Source organism: Miniopterus schreibersii (genome assembly GCF_964146895.1).
Source record: "Miniopterus schreibersii genome assembly, chromosome: 8".
NCBI lineage: Eukaryota > Metazoa > Chordata > Mammalia > Chiroptera > Miniopteridae > Miniopterus > Miniopterus schreibersii.
Genome location: NC_138109.1, coordinates 71,866,748 through 71,889,468, shown reverse-complemented (window position 1 = coordinate 71,889,468; position 22,721 = coordinate 71,866,748). Strand labels below are relative to the sequence as shown.

The 22,721-nt window shown below is 44.0% G+C and overlaps 1 protein-coding gene across 4 annotated transcripts in view; it reads left to right on the top strand.

Annotated features, from left to right (window-relative positions):
- Positions 1–22,120, top strand: part of GCNT2 (glucosaminyl (N-acetyl) transferase 2 (I blood group)) — an 87,148-nt gene extending 65,028 nt beyond the window's left edge. For all 4 annotated transcript variants that reach the window (XM_081144721.1, XM_081144724.1, XM_081144723.1 and 1 more), the window contains 2 exons: positions 14,502–14,594; positions 19,782–22,120. In XM_081144721.1, the coding sequence (XP_081000847.1) occupies positions 14,502–14,594; positions 19,782–19,972 (284 nt within the window). In that variant the 3' untranslated portion in view covers positions 19,973–22,120. The remainder of the gene's footprint in view (positions 1–14,501; positions 14,595–19,781) is intronic.
- The last annotated feature ends 601 nt before the right edge of the window (positions 22,121–22,721 follow it).

Here is a 22,721-nt window from a genome sequence, read left to right as displayed (position 1 = left end):
CCTGTCTTGGGTTGTAAATAGGAGTTAAAATTAGATGAGTCCTAAGCAAACATGATTTTTATTTGGCTGTTTTTACAAGGAATTGGACAGAATGTTTCACAACTTGAGAGTGAATTCTTGATTTATATTCAACTGGGTGTAGTCTGGTTCCTTGTTTTGAAGATAAAGGAGGCACTCTGTGCAGGGGAAGATGACGATTTGTATAATGGACTCATTAAGGGCCTTTCTCCAGACAACAGGCAAAGCGGTACAGGGCATGCTCTGTTCTATGGCTGCCAACAGGGAAGGACCAGGCCATGAAATCCCTTCCTGTGTAGTCGAGTGAAAAGGCAAATCAATACTGTAAATGCTTTTATTTGAAACAGTCACACCAAATCTAGGAAATGCCACTTGAGATGTAAATACCTAATTCAAACTGAAAAAACACATCTGAACAGGTAGATCATAGAGAAAACTTACTACTTGATGTTCATGTGCTGCAAATAGCAGAATCTCCTGAGTTTCTGTCTTCTAACAAAACTTAACTCATAAGGAAACAGTTTTTTGAACTGATAAAGCCGCCAAAGTGGTAAACGTGTTCATAAGCATTGTCCCAACTCATTTAATTTAAGGAATCCCAACCCATATATACCACTGGTAAAGGCCACTTGTGAAAGATTATTTGCAATCTACATTTAATATACATCAGTCAACTAGTTACCAGCTATGTTGTAGTCGAAAGGGAACACAGAAGTATCTATTTGTACAAAAAAGGTGCGTTGTGAAATAATGTTTTCTTAGTGATTGTTACTTGCAGCTATAAGGTTTTGTAGTGTTTTGGCCTTTTTAAAAAACTTTCACTTTTGTTCTTGTACTTTTATGCATTATTTCAACCCATCCAAATAACTTCAATTTTTTGCAAATTATAGAATAATATTTTTAAGAGGAAAAAAGTAAAGTACAAGGTAAATGTGCTAAGATGCTTAACACTAGCCAAATTGGGGGAACTGGGAAACAATTGGTTTCTTCTTTGACATTTTTTATTTTTAAAATCTCCAAAGCTTAAAAATAACGTTGCTTTATTTGGTGAAAAAGAAAATCTCTCCTTATTAAGGCACAGTACGTGGTGTTATAGAAGCTGAAGTGTATTATCCCTATGAAGGGATGTGTAATAAAATATTCTGCAAAGAACAGGTGTTCTCAACCCTGGCTATACCTTACCACTGTGTAGGGCATTTTTAAAAATAACAATGCCTGGGCCTCACCGCTGAACCATTAATTCAGAAAACCGGGGAGATGAGGCACAGTCATCGGTACTTTTTAAAACTTCCACAGACGATTCCACAGTGTGACCAGAGTGGGGAACACTGATATAGATGAAGGCTTGAGTTGAAGATAAAAACTGAAGAATGGAATTGATTATCTTGACTCAGCCCTCGTTCATTCCCTAACATTTGCATCCAAAACAACAACAACAACAAAATCAGTTAAGGTTTTCCTGGGAGGAAAAGAAACTTGCAAAACTTAGTAGATGTTATGTGGGTGACTTGAAGAAAGTATCTCCTGATTCTGTGAGCGCTTCTGACCAGGGCAGCTCCACTAGGGCTGGATGCGCTGCATGGCACCCATGCCAGACCCAGGCCTCTCCCCAGATGGTCCCTGGTTTCCTAGTAGACTGGCTAGGGCTGCTTCACTGGGCAGCCTCAGGGGAGGGCAGAGCCAATCTATGAATGTTTTTAAATCTCTGCTGTGTCACATTTGCTAATGTTCTATAGGCCAAAGCAAGTCACATGGACAAAGCCAGATTCATGGGGTGAAGCAGCTTTCTCTACCTCTTGATGGAAAAGCTACAGTCATATTGAATGAAGGTGTGTGTATAGCAGTGGGATGAATGCATAAGTACTTGAGGGGAACAAATGAATCAAACTATGTTTTTTTAAGCAAAAACATTTGATAAAACTAGATAGTTACTGGGGAGATCCAAGATGGCAGTGGATTGAGTGGAAGCGACACTGACACTCTCCCAGGACCAAACTGGAATTACAACTAAAATATAGAAAAACCATCCTGAATAATCAGCTGCAACTGAAGACAGAGCTGGAGAGCACCCTCATAACCAAGGAGGAAACGTGGAAACCACATAGAGACTGGGAGGAAGTGCGGAGGTGCCAGAGGGCTGGCTGGGCTCCCACAGGCAGCAGCTAAAGGTCCCGAGGGAGATCTCAGCTGTGGGGGTTCCCACTGAGGACCCTGAGGCCTAAACCCCAGGCTGTGCTTCCGAGCCCAGAGCACCAGCACTGAGAAAGGTGCCCACATATCATCTGGCTGTGAAAAGCAGCTGGTTTTCTGTCTGCCAGGGAGAGACGGCTAAAAATGCAGGCACCCTCTTAAAGGGCCAAAGTTTTGTGTGCAGCCGCTCACCTTGGGATCCTGGCATTGGGAGGGCAGAGTGGACTGGAGCTGTGTGAGGAGAATCTAGGGTTGGGACCTCTGGAGATAGAGAGCAGATGCCACCCATCTGGAGTCATTCCCCCATACTGCAGAGGACATCTTTCACAGGCAGATATTTTGCTGCTTTTGCCTGGGGAGGGTTGGGGGAAGCAATTGCTTCACCCTGCTGGAAAACCTCTGGCCCCACCCTGGGGAGTTTCTACAGTCTGGGGCTCCTTAAGAGACTGAATAACAGTTTCTGGGCACTTTGAGTCTTTGCCTGATTTGCTTGTGGACCCAGGGCTTAGAGAAGCAGACCTTGGTCCACATCTTGGTCCTATCCAAACACACCCAGCCCCATCAGAGGAAACCAGAAGTTGTGGAGTGCACTCAATATCCTCTCTCCATTAGGAATGTCCATGTTATCACTGGCTCACCATAATACAAATTCCTGATTTCAAATTACTCCATGAAATGCACCATAGTATACTTGTGAGCCACTTGATGCAAATTTGTATAACCTTGGGCATCAGCAAAAGAAGGGATTCCAAGACGGGTGGATGGGTGAAGCTGTTTCATTAAGAACGTGCAGCATGCACCCTGAGGATGTGGCTCAGTGGTTGGACTGCTGGCCTGCACATCCAAGGGTACAGGGCATGTACCTGGGTGGTTGGTTCACTGCTGGCCCTGGGTCGGGCCCCTGTTGGAGGCAACCAGTGGACGTGTCTCTCTCACATTGATGTTTCTCTCTCTCCCCCTCACTCTCTCCCTGAAAAGCAATGGAAAAAACATCCTCTGATGAGGATTAACCAAAAAACAGACAACAAAAAAACCTTACAGCTGTGGAAGCTGAAGGCCAACGTAGCTAACGGGCACTCAGCATTGCCTTTTTAAATTCAAGGCGGCCTGCAAATGCACACTGAGCCAGCAAGCCTCGTGAATTCGGCCCTGCCCCTTCCATTTTCACTGCTTCCCTGACGTCATTAGTAACATGGCCACAAAATAACCTGAGACAGGAGAGCACCAGCCCATGAGCTGGAATTCCGCCATCACCAGCAGCCAGAATTACATCACGTAACTATTTATGCCTCAAGTCCTTTTCCACCTTTTAACATGTTTGCTCGGCGTGATTAAGGGCTTGGAAAAATTCATCTGCGGAACAGGGCTCCGCAGTAAGGCGGGGTGGTAACGTCTGACTGCCGAGGGAAGCCCAGGTCGGGGCTCAGGCGGAGGAGGGGGAGGCCCGGCCCGGGTGGGGGCTGGGCGAGGGGTGGGGGCCCTCGGTGGAGGAGACCGATGCTCCGCCCCTCCCCGGCCCTAAATCCCTTCCTGCCCGCTTCGCCCCCAGCGCGGGCGTTCCGGGGGGACCACTCCCCCTCCCTCAGGCTGCACTGGGCCCGAGGGACACACTCCACCCGCTACCCCGCGGGGGCTCTGGAGCGAATGGCTGGGGGCGGGGGACTGGCTCGCCCGTCAGCGCCAGCGCCAAAGGCCGCCAGGCCCCGCCCCCGTCAGACCCCGCCCCTGCCAGGCCCCGCCCCGCCTGCCAGGCCCCGCCCCCCGCCAGGCCCCGCCCCGCCCAGCGGCGCCTCCCGCCCTGCAGACTGACCGCCTCCACCTCCAGGTTGGCGGTGTCTCCCATCCCCAGACCCGCGCTCACCCAGGGCCAGGTCCTGGGCAAGTGAAGGGAAGAAGGAAGAGCGGGGTGGGGAGTGGGCTGGGGTCTTTTTTCTTTTTCTTCCTTGAGGTATAATTGGCATATAAAATTATATTGGTTTCAGGTATACAACGTAATGACTGGATGTTTGTATATATTGCAGAATGATCACTACGATGTCTAGTTGACAAACGTCGCTACATATGGTTACGAACTTTCTTGGGATGAGAAATTTTAAGATTGACTCTTAACAGCTTTCTACTATACGATACGGTATTATTTATTATAGTCGCCATGCTGTACATTACATCCCCAGGATTTATTTGGAGCTTGTTTTCTTGCATTAGACGTTTGCATAAGCCAAGGTATGGGGAAGCAGGTGAAAATGGAAGACCTAGTCTGGAATTCCCAAAAGGGTGACAGGAGAGCTGGGTGTCTGTGGACAGTGATGAAAGATGAGGCCTGGAAAGAAGTACTGCAAATTGCATGTCAGCAGGGCCAGGCAGACAATAGGAGTGAGTGAAGCCTGGTGGGAACCAGGGCGCAGGAGAGCCCCTGGCTGCCTACGGCCCCAGTGAATGGTTGTCTAGGGATGCTGGCAATCAGACTTTCATGGGAAATCTGTTTTCTTCAGTGTTCCACTCCCCCTCCTATGCTGGTCTAACCAAACACACCTATCAGATGTGGTTTATGGGCTGTTTGTAGTCTGGCGACAAGATTGCAAAATATCCTATGTGCACAGTCAGCATTTGGGGATCTGCCTGGTCGGAATGTGATCTATAGCAGCAAACTGATGGGCCCAGCCAGGGTTACATTTATGCAGAAATGGCTGGGGCTTTGGTTAGTGACAATCTGAAACAAAAGAAAAAAAATGTCAGTTTAGCTTTTTTGGAAGGAGATAAACATTAAGCTGGATCCAGGGGAGCAAAGGCAGCAGAGTAAACTGAGAATAGGGTGAAGAGTCAGAATTCTAGTAAGAGGCGGAATGGGCACCAGCAGGAAAGGCCTGGAACGATACAAGTCTGAATTTGCTTGCATACGTCATAGGGTGAGTGGCTGGTGGGCATCTTAAAATGGCTTGAAGAAACAGACACAGCGTGGATGACTCAAAGTAACCCCAGATCCCCACATAGAAGAGCAACAGGATTAACACTGATTATATCTAGAAAGAGCCATCGGGTGGTATTGCCAGTGAAGTGGGCCGTCTGGAGGCAGAGGCTGCTTGGTAGGCGATGGAACAGTCTTGGTGAGAGAGTGGAGCACCTGAGCCAGGGCAGGGCCCGCAGAGGGAAGCAGCGCTGTCGGAGGCCAGGGGACGCTGGAGGAACTGAGCTGCCAGTCCACCGGAAATCAGTTGAGTCTCAACAGAAAATCAGTTGGACATTAACAACTCACCGCAGTGATCATTTCACGAAATGTACAAATATTAAATCATTATGTTCTGCACCTGAAACTAATGTTAAATGTCAATTATACCTCAATTTAAAAAAGGAAAGAAAAAAACGCTGAGTATAGGACCCAGTAGTTTTTATTTTAACATGCCCTCCAAAAAGTTTTGATATATTATGAAGTTTGAAAACATTACTTGAAAATCCTCCCCTTCCCTTCCCTTCCCTTCCCTTCCCTTCCCTTCCCTTCCCTTCCCTTCCCTTCCCTTCCCTTCCCTTCCCTTCCCTTCCCTTCCCTTCCCTTCCCTTCCCTTCCCTTCCCTTCCCTTCCCTCCCCTCCCCTCCCCTCCCCTCCCCTCCCCTCCCCTCCCCTCCCCTCCCCTCCCCTCCCCTCCCCTCCCCTCCCCTCCCCCTCCCCCTCCCCCTCCCCCTCCCCCTCCCCCTCCCCCTCCCCCTCCCCCTCCCCCTCCCCCTCCCCCTCCCCCTCCCCCTCCCCCTCCCCCTCCCCCTCCCCCTCCCCCTCCCCCTCCCCCTCCCCCTTTCCTTTCTTTCTTTTGTTCAACATTTTCCAGAGTATTTGCTAGCAGTTTGGCCACTTGTCTGAGGATGGTTCTATCTATAAATCAAAGACAATGTTCTGATGTTTGTGGTAGTCCTGAAACACCTAATAAAAGTCTCGCATGAGAGGACTTTCCTCCTACTCTTGCCAGAAATCAGCCTTGCCTGACATAGCTCCGCGACAGAATATTCTGCCACTCTCAGTGAATGAATGCTTTGCTCACTAGACGGTGGGCAGACACTATGATGTGTGTCTCTTTCTCCCAGGTGCTTTCATTAGCCTTTAAACAAAAGGCCTACTCCTTTTGGTTGAAAGGCTACTACATCTCAAGCTTTCATGAAACAACATGATCGTAATGAATTTGCTACTTGATCCATACTTTACTCACAAAACTTCACACTCTCAGGATAACGGGGTAACTTAAGGAAAGTTACAAAGGGAAACTAAGGACCATTTTTGGCTGCTTGAGATGTGTGATGCCAGAGAGAGGACCCCTTAAACAGAACTAGTGGGGGGGAGTGAAAAATGACACAGAATAGTGCATATAAATATAACCCAATTGTTCCTCATTTTAGTATTTCTTTCTTTTCTGTATTGAATTAGATGATTTTGCACTAAAGGCAAGCAAACTAGATGAAAGGAAACTTATTTTGCTTTGACATATTAAAAACAAAAAGTACATTTACTCACACAGGTCAAACTCTTCTAAAGGATGTCCAGAGGGAAGATGCTGAAAGACAAATTATTTATCCAAGTTTATTCTCAGCTGGAGTTCAGAAACTTGCATGGTGCCACTGGAAGCAACATTTTTGGAAGGAAAATAGTTCTTAAAGATTGACTATTTTTATTATATTCATGCTAGAACCATTTCTGCCTCCATACAGTCACTATAGTGTTGCTCCCAGGCAACACTGTTAGCTAGTCACCCATCATTCAAGATCCACCTCACATTCTACCCATCTATCTTTTGACGAGGGCCTTTTTAAAGCCTTGTAAAAATACAGGAGTTGTTGAGATAAAAGACTTCTAGGTCCTTTCCCCAGAGTTTCTGATTCCGTCTGGAGTGGGGCTCAAGAAATGGATTTCTATGCTTCGCCAGTTTAGACTGAAGTTTAAAAAATGTATTTCCTTTATATAGCTATGTAATTGTTGTTGTTTTTGTTTTGTTTTTTAAAAAGCCAGGGAAGGCTTGAAGAACTGCTAGGAGATTAGAAATCAGTTGGGGGCTCCTGTACTGCACAAAATTCCAAAAGTCAGAGCTGGAAGGGATTAACTAGATTTGAATTAATTATGAACATGAAGGATTTTGAGGAATGTCATGGTTTAGTGGAGGAAAGAAGGGAAAGTTGTCAGGCTACAAGTCTGGAAGTAGCAAACGTGAAGCCCTTCACTGCCTCAGAAAAATTTGCCATAATTTAAGGGGTGTTTGAGAGCTAAAGATGACAAACAGCCAAAAAGAAATGTAGGCAGAGGGCCAATGGAGCAAGGTCGGGATTGTAATGAAATCTGAACTGCTCTGGGGCAAGTACCGCCCACTGTCCCAAATGCTCCACTAACCTTTCCTGTTCACATCAGAAGACTGTCCAGGAAAAGCTCTTGAGTAGAGGTGTCTGGGCTGCTAGTAAAGATATCAGTACCTATTAACCCTCTGGATCCACTAGGCTGAACATCACATCCATGGCTTTACCCCCAGCATCTACTCTAGAACATGGGAACCATGCAAGAAACCATTGAGGGGCTGGGGGAGGTAGAAAAAGGTAAGGGGGGATAAATGGTGATGGAAGGAGACTTGACTTGGGGTGGTGAACACACAATACAATTTACAGATGATATATAGTTGTACTCCTGAAACCTATATAATTTTATTAACCAATGTCACCCCAATAAATTCAATAAAAATAAAAATAAAAAAATATTTAGGACAAAAAAACCCCCAAACAACCATTGAATATGTGAGCAAATTATCTTGAAACAAAACTAACAAGTTATTTAGCATGCCCTCGCTCCTGAGCAATTCACTTCAATTTCCTAGGCTCTGTTTTACACAGCGTGGCAATGAGGGGGGAAAGATTAAAATATTAAAACTTCTAAAACCCCTTTGAGTTCAAAACTCTGGATTTTCCTTCCTTCCCCCATTCCATCTATTCCTTTTGCAACCAAGCAAGAGTCCATTTGTGGGCAATTATCAGAGGTGAATGAAGAGCTGTCATTTTAAGGACATTGTGCCATTTATTATCTCACATGGCTGCAGAACTCTAGGAAATACTTACATGAAATAAAACAAGATCTCATGTTCCATGTGTTAACAATCCTAAGTGATGAATGAGCCATTGGTAGGTGAAAACAATAGTCTATCTTTTTATTTTTAAACATTTTTATATTGATTTTAGGGAGATAGAGAAACATGATGTGAGAGAGAAACATCCACCAGTTGCCTCCTGCTCACACCCTGACCGGGGATCAAACCCACAACCTGGGTATGTGCCCTGAGCGGGAATCGAACCCACAACTCTTTGGCGCACAGGACACTGCTCCAACCAACTTAACAATGAGAAAAAGGCTATATGTTATTTAACACTGCTTTTCTCAGTTATTAGCTAATTTTCCATTTTTTACTGTGAAAGCCAATTAACAGTAAACATCGTGTCTTTTTATATTGTGTTGAATTATCCTTAGAATATCCACAAGCACAATTACTAAATCAGTAAGGCAAGTAAGACTCAGATGTATGTGAAAAACTTTTAAAAATATAAAATCAATTCAACAGCATTAAAGACAGTTTTATACATTTAAAACATTTTTCATTTCACATGCAAATATTTGTACAGGTTTTATTAATAATGTAAGATTTCATGTTTTCAACCAGAGGTGATTTTGCCCCTCTGGGGACATTTGGCAATATCTGGAAACATTTTTGAAGGTCACAATTGGGGGTGGGGTGGGGGATGGGAGGGACTGATACTGGCATCTAGTGGGTAAAGGCCAGGCTGCTGCTGCTAAACATCCTACAATACATAGGGCAACCCCCCGGCTAAGAATCATCTGCAAAGAGTTATCCAGCCCAAATGTCAGTAATGTCAAGGTCAAGAAACTTGCTTTAGGCTATAGTGAAAAAAGCAATGTCTTCTACAGCTACATGTCCCAGTGATTTTAATAGAGGAATTATATTTTCAACCCTTTATTGAGTAGTTATGTATGCCAGGCTCTATGCTAAGCACAACACATACATTATCTTATTTAACATTAACAAAATCCTGTGAGGTTTTGAAGGTTCATACATGATGTTTCAAAGAAATTACATAACTGCTCAAGGTCACATAGCCAGGAATAGCAGATAGGGTTTGAAATGCCTGCCCTCTGACTGCAAAGGGCTGTTAGTGGGAATGTAAAAATAATGTCATAGAGAACATGTCATATACAGATTTTCACACTTGAAGAATTATTTCCTTAGTTTATTTCAAAACTATTGGTTTTTTATGGTGGTTTTTCCTACATTGTTTTCAAATTGATTTTCCAGAGTTGCACCAATTTACGGCACCACCATTAAACTGTGAGGAAATCCCTTTCAGTAAACTGACTTTGGCATTGACTTTTGACATTTAAAAACAAAATTCTTTAATAAGTTAAAAAATATATCTTTGAGCTTAAAAATTAAGCAACTGCTGGGATTTGTTACCAGATGTAGGTCTCCCCAAATAAGGGCCACGCTGTGTAATACGAAGGAAGTCAAGTGAATGAAAATACTGCTCGAATTTCAAAGAATCATCTTCATTTATTCAACAAGTGCAATTATTTAACTAATAAAGGCTGAGCCCCAAGAAAAACATTCCTGGTTACTCTGTAAACTTTATCTCAAATCTTTTGTTTAAATAAGCCTACGAAGAGCAAATGAGAGAATTGGATTTAATAGTTTGAAATGTTTTCCCTGATAATACTGGGGTCTTCTTTTTGCAGCATCCCAGAAAGAATGAAAAAATAGATGTTTCCTAGGATACCTGTGGATTGAGGGTAGACTATTACCCATATACCCCATAACTACCCTCCTAGAAGTCTGACAGTCAATAATAATCATAATGACAGAAGCAACAAGACAATCACCTAGTCCAGTATTTTTTAAATAGTAGTTGCATCTCATTAGTGGATCTAGCAATCACTTTAGTAGGTTTTCACTAGAGTTTTTAACAGGAGACTATGCCAGAAAATAGTGTAAAATAAGCAAGTGCATTGCATGTAATAAGCCTAAGAATTACTTTGTAAAATTTTTGTTTGCACTGCATGTGTGTGTTGGTGTAAAGTTGATTCTCTGTGGTTTGCAGTCTGAAAGGTTGAAAAAACCCTGATCTAATCTACCTCATTTGAAAGGTGAGTCTGAGTGGCGTTAAAAAATGCACAAGGAAAGAGCTGGTTAATGACAAAACTGGGATGAGAACTGTGTTCCCCAATTCCGGGGCCAGGGTCTGTTCCATCAGGGGGTTTGCTAGAGGTCAGTCTCTGGGAGAGAAATAGCAACAGAGTTAGGCTTAGTAGATGCTTTTATGGAACAGAAGGAGCAGTTGGACGTTGGCACAAGTGTGGGATCAGTAGCTTTGGGGTCCCTATGTATCTTTTAAGAAAAGCCAAATTAAATTATTGAACAGTGGGTACAGTATACATTTAGGCTATCCAATCTCTCGCTTGCCCTTATTTCTTTAAAATAACAACCAAGTGAGGCCTAACAGTATTTGAGTTGAGTGTTTATCTCCCACTAAGCTAGTTGTACCAGGCAGAACATGTGGAGAGTAAGATGGCTGATGGCCACCTAGGCTATTGCCAGAGGGCAAGCTGATACAGGCTGGGCCTCGCTAAAAGGGTAGAAGAAACATATTTTGACACTGAGAAGTAGAACATTATTTCAGCTTAAATTATGGTGGCCTATTGGGAAACCAAGGCAGCAACCAGGCCTGTCTGATCCACACAGGAGCTGAGTGGTCCTCACCACCAGCACTAAAGATGGACTCGATGGGGCAACCCTTGTGCCATACTCATTCATTCCTTTAGCATCGCTCCAGCATCTCCTGAGGGCCAAATGCTGTGACATCAAGTGCACTGTGAGGACTGGGCTCTGCCCAACAAGTCTTTCCCCATAACAGGTGGGCCAATGGCCTGGAAGGAGGGGATCTGAGGTCTACTAAAAAGCATATGTATCCCTGCAGTTGGGTCAAGTTTGTTACTTTAATCGAAGGATGTTAAGGGATATAGTACCAGATTTCCTCATCAGAGTAGAATCTGATGGACAATAAGAGAGGGAGTCTAACCTGGAAACTTGATGAGGGCTGAGGGAAGGACTTCAGGGAGAGGAAGAGAGGAAGCTGTGTCTTCCCACAGCGTTGATGACAGCCCAGAGCTTCTCAGACGCGACAATGCCCAGGGATCCTCCAGGGAGCTTGTGAAGATGCTGGTTCTGGTGCAGGAGGTCGGGTGGGGCCTGAGATTCTGATTTCTGACAGGCTGCTGGATGATGTCCCCTATCCAAGGATCACACTTGGAAAGCAAGGCTTTCTGCCTGTTGCTGCCAGATATTTCTGTACTTCAGTATTCTTTGCCAAAAAGACAAAGTAGAATCCAACTTTGTCTGTGTTTGACCCTCTCTCTGCTTCTGCTTTGAAAAATGTCATTTTTGGTGCATAAACATGAATAATATTTAAACAGACAAATTTGAGATTTGTCATCAAGCAGAAAGTATAGAAGTTGAGGTTTGGAATTTTATTAGCAGGAGGTTAATAGGTATTATGTGTTTATTTTCAAGACAGCAGTCATTAATTATGAATGTCACGATCTTATCTCCAAAATAATGGAATGTGACTCTGGGTAAGAGTCTGTCTGTGTTGATCAATGTTAATGAGGATGACAGAGGAGGGAAAATATCTTGTCCTTTTAAACATGCAGTCATTTAAAAGAGTGTAAGGGACTTTTCATCATGGCCATGTTTTATTCACACTTGTCTGCTGTAGCTATTTAATCAAAATATTAATCTAATCTTTCTGACATGAGAAAATATACTAAATTTCCTAGTGGTTTTCCAGACTGCCTTCTTCCCACCCCAACCTAACCAAGGCAAGTTTTATTCTAAATTCTTTTAAAATATGTGCTGAGAACAAAATAAAGAAGCTACTTTGGGAAATGCAAGCACTTAAATAAATTTTAAAGAATTAAATGCAAATCAAAACAGTAGGAAGAAATATCACATAATAAATATCATTTTTCTTGAATATTCCACACATATAAGCAAAGTTCTCAAGTTTGGCAGCAGGAAAAGAAGAATCTTGACTTGCACAGAGTCCTTGGGGGTAAAGACTCATGCTATTTACAGGAAAGCTGTGCCCAATTTAATCTTAGTTGGGAAACCTTGGTACAATTCTTGATTTAGATTATCATATAATTATTATGTGACATCAGGGCAAAAGAACAGAACTTTTTTCCTCCTGAAAATGCACATGTTTTTGTTAATGTTGTTAAAGAGGAAATATTTTGTATGTGCCTATCCAATTAAACTTCTTTAAAAGTATTAGTTGTGTCTAATATTTTTCCTTATTAAAAAATACTCATCGACTTGGGTAACTTTTTCTCATTAGTTTGTATTTAGTTTTTTATTTGCCACCATAACAGCTTACCACAAGTTTAGCAGCTTAATGGACATAAGCGTATTGTCTTAGAGTTCTGTAGGTCAGAAGTCTGCCATGGGTCTCCCTAGGCTAAAGTCAAGGCGCTGACCGTTTCTTTCCATGGGGCTGGGCAGGAGCTGTTTCCTCGCCTTCCAGCTTCTGGAGACCATCCGTGTGTCTTAGCCCCTTCCTCCACCCTCAGAGGGCAAAGGCGTGGAGTCCTCACATCACACCAGGCCAGCCAACTCTCTGCCTCCCTCTGTCATTGCTAAAGGACCCTTGTGATGACATTGGGCCCACCAGCATAATTCAGGATACTCTTCCGATTTCCCAGTTTAAGGTCAGCTGATCAGCAGTCCTAATTCCCTTTTGCCACGGAAACATAACATACTGTCAAGCTCCAGGGATTAGGATATGGACTTCTTGGAGTGTATGTTTGGGGGAGGGGAGGCATTATTCTGCCTACCGCAGTATGTCTTATCAATATTTAAGGTCTTATAAGAAAGGATATTGCAGTATGAATGCAGATATCATTTGCATAGTGCCATTACATCAAAATTATGCTGATTGAATTTCCCGCTGGTGAAAATTGTCATGGCTCTTAGGAAGTGAAGTGTTCCTCCTCTAGTTGCATTTACGTTGATTCCCATCTACTTTTCCAGTAATGGAAATCTTGTGGTATAACTACTCTGTGTGATTAAATGGACCCTTCGACCTCTGGGACCTCTCCAAAATTTATGGAGATGGAGAGGGTTATCTGAAGTAGCTTAGCACGGCAATTTTGCTCTCCCAGGGGTTATTTGGCAATGTCTGAAGACATTTTTTATTATCGCAGTTAGGGGATATGTATTACTGGCATCTAGTGGGTGGAGGCCAGGGGTGCTGCTAAACATCATACAATGCACAGGACAGGACCTGCAACAAAGAATTATCCAGCACAAAGTGTCAATCAATGATGTCAAGTTGGAGAAAACTTGGCTTAGCAAGGTGACAGCCTAAATTTGCCTCCCCCTTTTTAAGGCCAATTCTTTATGTTTCAAAGATGAATTAGATAAAATACTAATTTGATAACAGGTCAGTAACAGCATTTGGTCAAAGAATAACTGAAAGAGAGAGAGAAGACAAGTGGGTCACTGTACACCAATCTTCTGGGGAAAAACTCAAAGCTCCAAACCTACTGCTTGGGAGAGACAATTCATCACCTTCACCGGGCGATCAGGAATCACGTGTGGTTTCTCTCTGTCCCCAGTTCCCAGCACAGTGCTTGTCCATATCAAATGCTCAAGAAGTATTTTAACAAATAAAAAGTGTAGTGTGTTGAAGGATTTGTTTATGAGTTCCATATGCAGTGAACAAGCTGTCTGCCTTCTCTATGTCTAAAACAAGAGCGACCCTGGAATTGCTCTCACTTATTAGCACTAAGAACCTAGAGAAGCCTGTTTCCTGGGCTTTCACTTAAATAGAAGCCATCTGGAAAATCCCTAAAAAAATTTAACATTAGGATTGAAAGAAAATTTAATTAAAGGCCATTGAGAGACCCCAAATCCCCAACTTTATCTTCTGCATTATGGTTGTTTTTTTTTACACTGTAGTATTTCTTAAGCTGTACTTTTCAGGCTTGATCACACACTATGAAAAAATCAACAGATTCTTCCTACTGGTGGCCAGGCCAGGCCCATAACCACCAACTATTCACACCATAGGCCTTTGGGGTCCTGTACCAGTGATGACAAATCTGATGTGAAATTTACTATACTGAAAGAAAATCACTTGGAAGGTTAACTCATGAAATTGACATCCTTCTTTCTTGACTCTCATTTATGCTTTTTTCTTTCTCAACATTGCAGGTGTCCCTGGCTCCATGCCCAATGCATCATGGACTGGTAACCTCAGAGCCATCAAGTGGATTGACATGGAAGACAAGCACGGGGGCTGCCACGGTGAGGCATGCGTTTCGCACTGTGAGGCCACGCTGCTTACGGGTGTGGGCAGGAAAGCAGTTGTGGAGCACAGGGCTCTCATGGTATATTTAGATTGATTTGTGAGTTATCAAAAGAGTACTAGAGGCTACCCTTGAAAAGTAAATTTAAACATTTCACAGACATTCTCCAGGTAGTTTCTGCTTTCTTATCATTGTTTATTTCCCTTTCTGTTCTTTTTGAGAGGACAGTGGTTAGGAGAGTGGTCTGGGGGAGTAGTGATGTCATGCTCTGACCACGAGCAAACCGGACGCCAATCCCACAAGTCAGCCTCTGCTCCCTCCACAGACAGCTTCCAGTTTGGAGGGGTTTGCGCAGGCCTGGCATGGTGGCGGGTGACACTAATGGGAGATTTCTCTTCCGGTGGAGAACTTGAAATCCTAAGTAGTCTCATTTCTATTGAACCTTATGAAGAAGCGTTTTTATCAGTCCTGCATACATTTTATTCAAATTATTGCCTGGTACGTGGTGGACATGTTTGCTAGGGCTAACACAGCAAAGTCATTTTACACGTAACCACAGACTGGGTGGCTTACACAACTAAATTTATTTCCTCATGTCCTGGAAGCTGGGAGTCCAAGATCAAAGTGTCATCAGGTTTGGTTTCTTCAGAGGTCTCTCTCCTTGGCTGGTAGATGGCTGTCTTCTCCCTGTGTCCTCACATGGTCTTCCCTCTGTGTGTATCTGTGTCCTAATCTCTTCTTATAAGGACACCAATCATACTGGATTAGGGCCTACTTATATGACCTCATTTTAACTTAATTACCTCTTTAAATATAGCCACAATCTGAGGTACTGGAGGTTAAGACTTCAACATGTGAATTTGCAGGGTACACAACTCAGCCCATAATAGCACGCAATGAATATTTATTCAGTGAGTGAGTGATTAAGTGAACGCATGAATGAGTGAAGATGCAATATGACTTTTTTCCCTATTATAATAAGGCTTCGCCTCCACTCTCCTGTTCAATCACAGCTTCCCGTATCAGTTCATTTTGTCCACACCTAACTGTAGAGTGCTGCTTTTCCACACCTCTCCATTACACTCAACCTCCTTCTGTGTCTTTCTCTTGAGAGGCCCCCCCCACTGTGGATGGCAACACCCTCACGTCACTGTACAGGAATTTCAATCTATTCTTTAGTACAGTCATATCTTTACCTTAATCAGCCCACATTTTCTCCAGGGGACAGCTCACACCACCTGCTTGCATTCTCACGGTGGCCCTGCCCTTCTGCTGGAAGGAGGAGAATGTTTTGCTTTTAGAGCTCCTGGGTCTTCTTTAGAAAACGGACCAGCACCATCAGTCAGGGGCCCAATATTTGGCTATGCTGTCTTCTCCACATCCTTCCATAACGTCTACCGTCCTCCCTCTAGGACCGCGGCAGGCATCCCCTGATCTGCTTCTCCACCCTCTCTAGCTGCAGCACTTGAGGACGTCAACATCCCCAACAGGGACCCATGTGACATCATTCCTTTGCAGCTCTAGCCCTCCCCCACCACAGAAGCTCCCATTCCGTTGTACAGCAGCCACCCCACCCCCAAGTGGAGCTTTACCTCGGTCTCCTTGTCATCACCGCTATCCAGGCCCTGTCCCGGTAGAGAAGGTAAAGGTTAGTCAGGTTCGCATTTCTGTAGGAACCTTTGCTGATCACGTGAAGGTGGGGGCCATGAAAGTAGCCCCTAGCCAGGAACCTACTGGGTACAAAGCTTGGGTAGCCCAAGCCCCTCTCAGACAAACGTCTCATTTTTCTTCTCTTGGTCCCTGTTATGCCAATGAACACCTGAAAGCATAAAAATTCTTTGTCTCCTAGCTCTGGCTACTGTGGCTCAGTTGGTTGGAACATTGTCCCACACACCAGAAGGTAGCGGGTTCGATTCCCAGTCAGGGCACATACCAAGGTTTTGGGTTCGATCCCCAGTTGGGAGCACATGCGGGAGGCAACCGATTGATGTTTCTTCCTCACACTGATGTTTCTCTCTCCCCTCCTCTCTCTAGAATCAATTAAAAAAAATTTGTCCCCCAAACCACTATAGAGGAAAAAGAAAAAGACATAATCCAGAGGAAGCAGACCATTGCATGCCAACTCAGCAAGTCAGTAACGCGATCTAGACCGTTCCCCTCGGCTGTAATAGGATTTGTTCCAACCCCATGTATGTTACCTGCTTTACAAGCCGTCTTAGCACCTAGAATCACAGAGCACCATTCTACCTCTACGGTCTTGAACTTAGAGCTCTCGTCTCTGCTTACAATCTCTTTGCCACACTACTAATTTCATTCACCAATTTACATACTATATGTATTTACTTTCTCCCCAGAACAGAATAAAAGCTCTACGAGGGCTAGGATTTTTGACCAAATTGTCCATTGCTACATCCCCACACCTGAAATATGTTGTTGTTGTCATCATCGTTGCTGTTTTCGATGTGTTTCCTTTTTTAAAATTGGGATTTCCGGAGGTTCAACTTTTCCAGCTTCTCCCTTTTCCTGGTTTCCTTCTGAGGACCCCGTGTCCAGCCTGTGCACTCTGTCAGCCGTCCCATGCTGTCTTCACTAGCGCCTGAGGCTCCCTTGCCATTTGGCCCTGCCAGGCTGATTCCTTCGCTTAGTCACGGCCAGCGTCTGCTTTGGGCCGCCTGCGTGTCCCTGCACAGCGTCGCTGGAGAATGGTCAGGGGACCTGCCCTCCAACTGCAGCCGGGCGCTCCCGGCTGCCACTTACTCTTTTATTTACCTCACTATCTTCCCTGCCTACGCCACTTTAGCTTCCCCGCTCACCTCTAAGCTCTCAATCTCGGGCTAAAACAGCCTTTCCACTTTAAAAAAAATGACAATTTCAACTCTAGGGAGAACTTTTGAGACATTTCATCAAAACCTCCTTATCAATTCCTTTCTCGTGGCACCCCTTCCCTCCACCGGAGGGTATTTTGGACACACTCACATTCCTAGAGGAAAAGTTTCCCGTCCTCCCCACCCAGGTCGCTGTCTGTGGTCTCCGTGAGGGGTGGGTGCCCCCGGCTTATCCCCTGGCTCTCTCGCATTCTCGGCGTCTTTCTCGCTGATGGTTCTTTCCCTTCCGTCTGCAAGTTTGCCGACCGCCTCTAGCCGGAGGCCAGGCTGTCCCGGCAGCCGCTGCCTGACGCAGACCGAAGCACTCGCTCCCCTTCCTCCCACTTTCTCAGGCCTGGGGATGCGGCCTGTGTGCTCGGTCCTCCCCACCAAGTTACGCCTGCACTTCTCAGCCAGTTATTCGGTAACTTCCCGCAACTCTGGCTTCTTTCCCCACTGATTTCCTCTCCATTGCACTTCCTCCCTGCCACGTTGAGTTAATCATCAAGACCTGTCAGTCCTCCTGTGTTCTGTCTCTAATATCCTTTCTTTCCCACTCATGGAAACCATTAACTTTGAATGAGCTCTCTGGTTTACATTAAGTTATTACTGCAGTCTCTTGATTGATTTCTAATGTACCCTGCAAAGTTCTGAAAAATTAATCTTGCTAAAATGAATTTCATCATTGACTCCTCTATTCAAAGACTCTCCATAATTATGGGATAAAAAAAGGCCCAAGTCTTTATTTAATCTGTTTTAAGTCAGTCATCCATAATAGTCCTACTACATGCCAAGCAACCTCTGAAAAAGAGCTCCAGCTTCCTACCATTCTGTTTCTAACCCATTCCCCAATAAAACTCCCCATTCTAGCAGAACATTCCCATCTCTACAGTTTTTTAGAGGTGTTTTCCCCAACTGAAACCACCATTCATCCCCCTGACGCTTGCTAATTCTACCCATCCACTAATTCTCCACTCCTCCTTCTCCATCCTTTTATTCAAAACTTATTAATTTAACACCTAATATTTACCAGACACTGGTTCACATGCAGGGGACACAGCAGTAAACAATCTGGTTTCAAATTCCAGCTCTTCTGGAGCTTATATTCTAATCTGGGGAGAAAGACGACAAACAGTTCTCTGTTAAGAAAGACAATAAACAAAATATCATTTTCCTTCACAGCACTGATATATACATACCAGTTGGTAATAAGTGTGAAAAGAAAAATGCAACAGAAAAGGAGGTCAAACGAGGCCTCACTGAGGAGATGGCCTTGAGGCAGAGACCTCAGGTAGTGCGAGAGGGAGCCTTGAGGATGTCTGGGGAAAGGGGGTGGCCCTGGGAGGAAGGGCAAACGGGGATTCTCAAGTAGAACACGCCTAGTGTGCTTGGGGCCAGCAGGGAGGCCTGTGTGTCCGAAATGAACGAGCGAGGGTTATTAAGGGTTAGAAGTGGCCGAGCAAGCGGTGGGAAGTAAGTCAGGTGACAAGGGTCTAGACTCTGAGGAGTCTTGAATGCCATTGCTAGGATTTTGGCTTTTATTCCACATAGGATGAGAAGCCGTTCGAGCAGAGGAGACACGCTCTGCTTACATTTAAAACAATCACTGTGGCTGTTGTGCTGAGAACTTTATTAACAGGCAGGGCCAGAGTCAGCGGAAACCAGTTATTATTGCAGCAGCTCAAGACAGGAAGATGGTGGTGACTCGGGCTGGGATGGTAGCAGTGGAGGTGGGGGGAAGTAGTCAAATTCTATTAACATTTTGAAGGTTGAACTGACAGAATTGCTGACAGGCTGGATGTGGGGGGTGAGAGGGGAGAAGTGCCAAAATCACCAGAGAATAGAATCGCTGTGGATTTCGATGGGGAAGACCTGGAGAGAATTAAGGAGTTCGGTCCTGGCATGTTATATTGGTTAGGTTTATCACTCATCTAAGCGAAGATATAAAATAGGCACTTGGAGAGACTAGGCTGGAGCTCAGGGAAGAGGCCTGCCCAGTGCAACTCATAAAGACACTTCTAGAAATTCTCATCCATAATTCTTAATTAGATAATACATGAATTGCCTCGTGATGCCTAGTGTGTTCCTGCTTTATATTGCTTAACACTCATTTTCTTCAAATACATATTGTACCCTTTGTCTTCCTATGAAGAGCTGAGCTTCTTTGCAGGCTGGGCCTACACAATCGTGTTTCGTTAGAACCCGTAGCACTTGGCCCAGCATTGGCTTCTTAGCATTTGGAGGAACCGAACGCTGTGCAAGTTCGCTACCCCGACTTCTGAAAGCAAGCATGTTTTGATGGTTTTTTCTCTCCTTTGCAGGCCACTACGTCCGTGGCATTTGTATCTATGGAAATGGAGACTTAAAGTGGTTGATTAATTCGCCAAGCCTTTTTGCTAACAAGTTTGAGCTTACGACGTACCCCCTTACTGTGGAATGCCTAGAACTGAGGCTTCGAGAAAGAACCCTAAATCAGAGTGAGACTGCAATACAACCCAGCTGGTATTTTTGATCCACTGCAACTCGTGATCGAAGGGAAGTTGCCCCTGGGATGAAGAGCCTTTGTGAGGGGACTTTGCCTTGGCTAAGTGTTCAGGACTGAGGTCGTGGCTTCAGGACCTGGCTCCACCCCTCTAAGTTGAAATATCCACTGGACACTGTGAACTACGCCAATAGGAGGCTGCACAGAGCGGCCCTGGCACTTCGGCCACTCTGGCTGTTTCCTGTGTCCACTTGTTCTCTGACCAATGATCAATTTCACTGTCGTCACTCTTTGCACCAGAAACTCATCCTAATATAAATGTTCTGATCAAAAGGAGAATCGTAGGTAATATGATTTAGGAAAATAAGGATTGGGTTTCTTTGAAGAGCGAATCTTTTATAACAGATCCACAACCACATATTAATGGACACCACTCTTCTTTGCTCAACTGCACATAGACATAATAAGCAGCTTTTAGGTAACTCACCAACCTCCTTTAAAACTTGAGCTATTAGAACTGAGAACTAGATCCTGTTCCTGAGTTTTAACACAAGCATTTTCAGTTTACTTGTCTGAAGGTCTGTATAGACTATAAAGTCATTAACCGGAGGCAGGGCGTGCCTTAAGCATCACTGCCTGCTGCTTCAGTAGAAGGCCCCTGGGAGACAGACCATTTCTCGATTATGTCAGAATGTGCTCTGATCCCTCTTCCCTAACTTTTCATTGAGAACGCTGGAAAGTTCTCACAGAATGAAGATACTCCTCGAAGAGAGGTGGTACTGCATGGATCTAGTCTCAAGTCCCTTATACCTCAGAATGAGTCACTTTCCTCTTCTGCCACCCCCCTCCACCCCCACCAAAATTATCTTATGTGCAAAATGGAAACCAAATGCTGTCCTGTGAGGCTTTAACAACTCCATAGTGTTCTCTGAGCGGCTTAACAATGCCTGGTGCTGATAAGAACGCCTAGATTTTTAAGAGCTTTCAGTCGTGAGTGAGCATCCCTGCCACGTATCCCTTGTCCATTCCCTCCTCTAATTCGCCCAGCATGCAGTCAGTAAATATTTCTCGAGTGTCTATTATACACCTGACACGTGCTGAGACAAGGCAGGGAAAATAAGACACAAGCTTTTCACTCTAAAAATCTTGGTAATAATGTTAACGTTGGGAAGACTGCTCTAGAGAACCTTAGGTAATGGTTGTATTTTAAGACATTCATATGTAGGATTGTAAATTGTGATATCGGACCAAGGATCTCAGTAATTACAAATTAAGGTTTAAATCAGAGATTACTCAAAAGAGTGAAGGGAAGGAGGAGACGGAAAGCTAAAAAGCCTACGTGTTCAAGGCATTCTGCCAGCTCACTGCATTCAAACCTCACAAGGCCCTTGTGAGGTCCTCATGACCCCCGCTTTTGCAGATGAAGTAGCTGAGGCTTAGAGAGGTTGTTACTGAGGCTTAGGAAACAAGCTCTCTGTCTGACAGGTGGGATTCTTCTACTGGCCTTAGTTCATTTCCTGAGGTGGAATATTAACGAAGGTGAAATATAGCCATATTTAGTATACCAGAGAAGGTACGTTTGAAGAATGATCTCAGTGTTAATATTGAGAAAAAGTCCTGTCGCCTCAGAAAAATGTGAAGTCTACTTTTGTATTCCTCTAATCCACTGGGCTCCTTAATATTTATTTATTCTGATGAAAAACAGCTACTCCAGCTAATGATGCATTTAATTAACACATTTTTTCTTTTTTTCCTGTAATTGTGCCTGTCGAATGTTAATCCTATTTAAAAGGAATGACTTCGAAAGAAAGCCGTCTTTGTTCCTGCTGCTTAGAAAGATGGACGTGTATTGGGTGGTAAAGGGCTGAGGGGTAGGGAACACCGAGAGCTCATGGCAGAGTCAGTTTGCAACTTATTTAAATGATACCACCTGAGAAGTAATGTTTTACACTGGATCTTTCTCACATAGAATGAGAAATATTTTGGAATAGATGTTTACATGTCTGTTGTTGGTCATCTCTCCTGTGTCTTTAATACTTTAATGTTGGAAGAGTGTAGTGTTGGGTAGTGGGTTTCTCCTCCCCTTGGAGATGCCCCAAAACTACTGAATCTGTCTCTGTTTTTGATGCTGTTCCATGTTGTTTTCTTGGAAATAAATTAATATATTGTTTTCCACCTTTGGGGCTGTTGTGTATTTTTATTTGATGGTTGGTTAATATCCACTAGAGAGCATTTTTAACATGTTTAACATGCTCCTAGTACTTAAAAAATACATAAATAAGCACATTCATACAATCACACATGCCTGTCTAAAAAACATCTGTCCACTGAAAAATAATTAAACTTTCCCTTTTGGGGGTGTCAGGAGAGTTTTGAGAATGATAAGAAAGAGAATATAATGGAAGCTCAATTTCATTGAAATTAGGTACAACTATTTTAAAATTTGAGGCAGGAATAAGTTATCTTTCCATGTTTGCCTGCTTTATTCATTTTTAAAAAATCAAGATACAATTTAGGAAAAAGCCTCATGTTACTATTATCACAATTACTTGATTATCAAATGGCCAAGGTTTTTTTAAAATATGCTTTATTGATTTTTTTTTTTTTAGAGAGACAGGGAAACATTGATGAGAGACATCAATGGGCTGCCTCCTGCATGCCCCCCACTGGGAACCGAGCCCACAGCCCAGGCATGTGCCCTGACCGGGAATCAAACCTGTGACCTCTAGGTGAATGGGACAATACTCAGCCAACAGGACCACATCTGCCAGGGCAAATG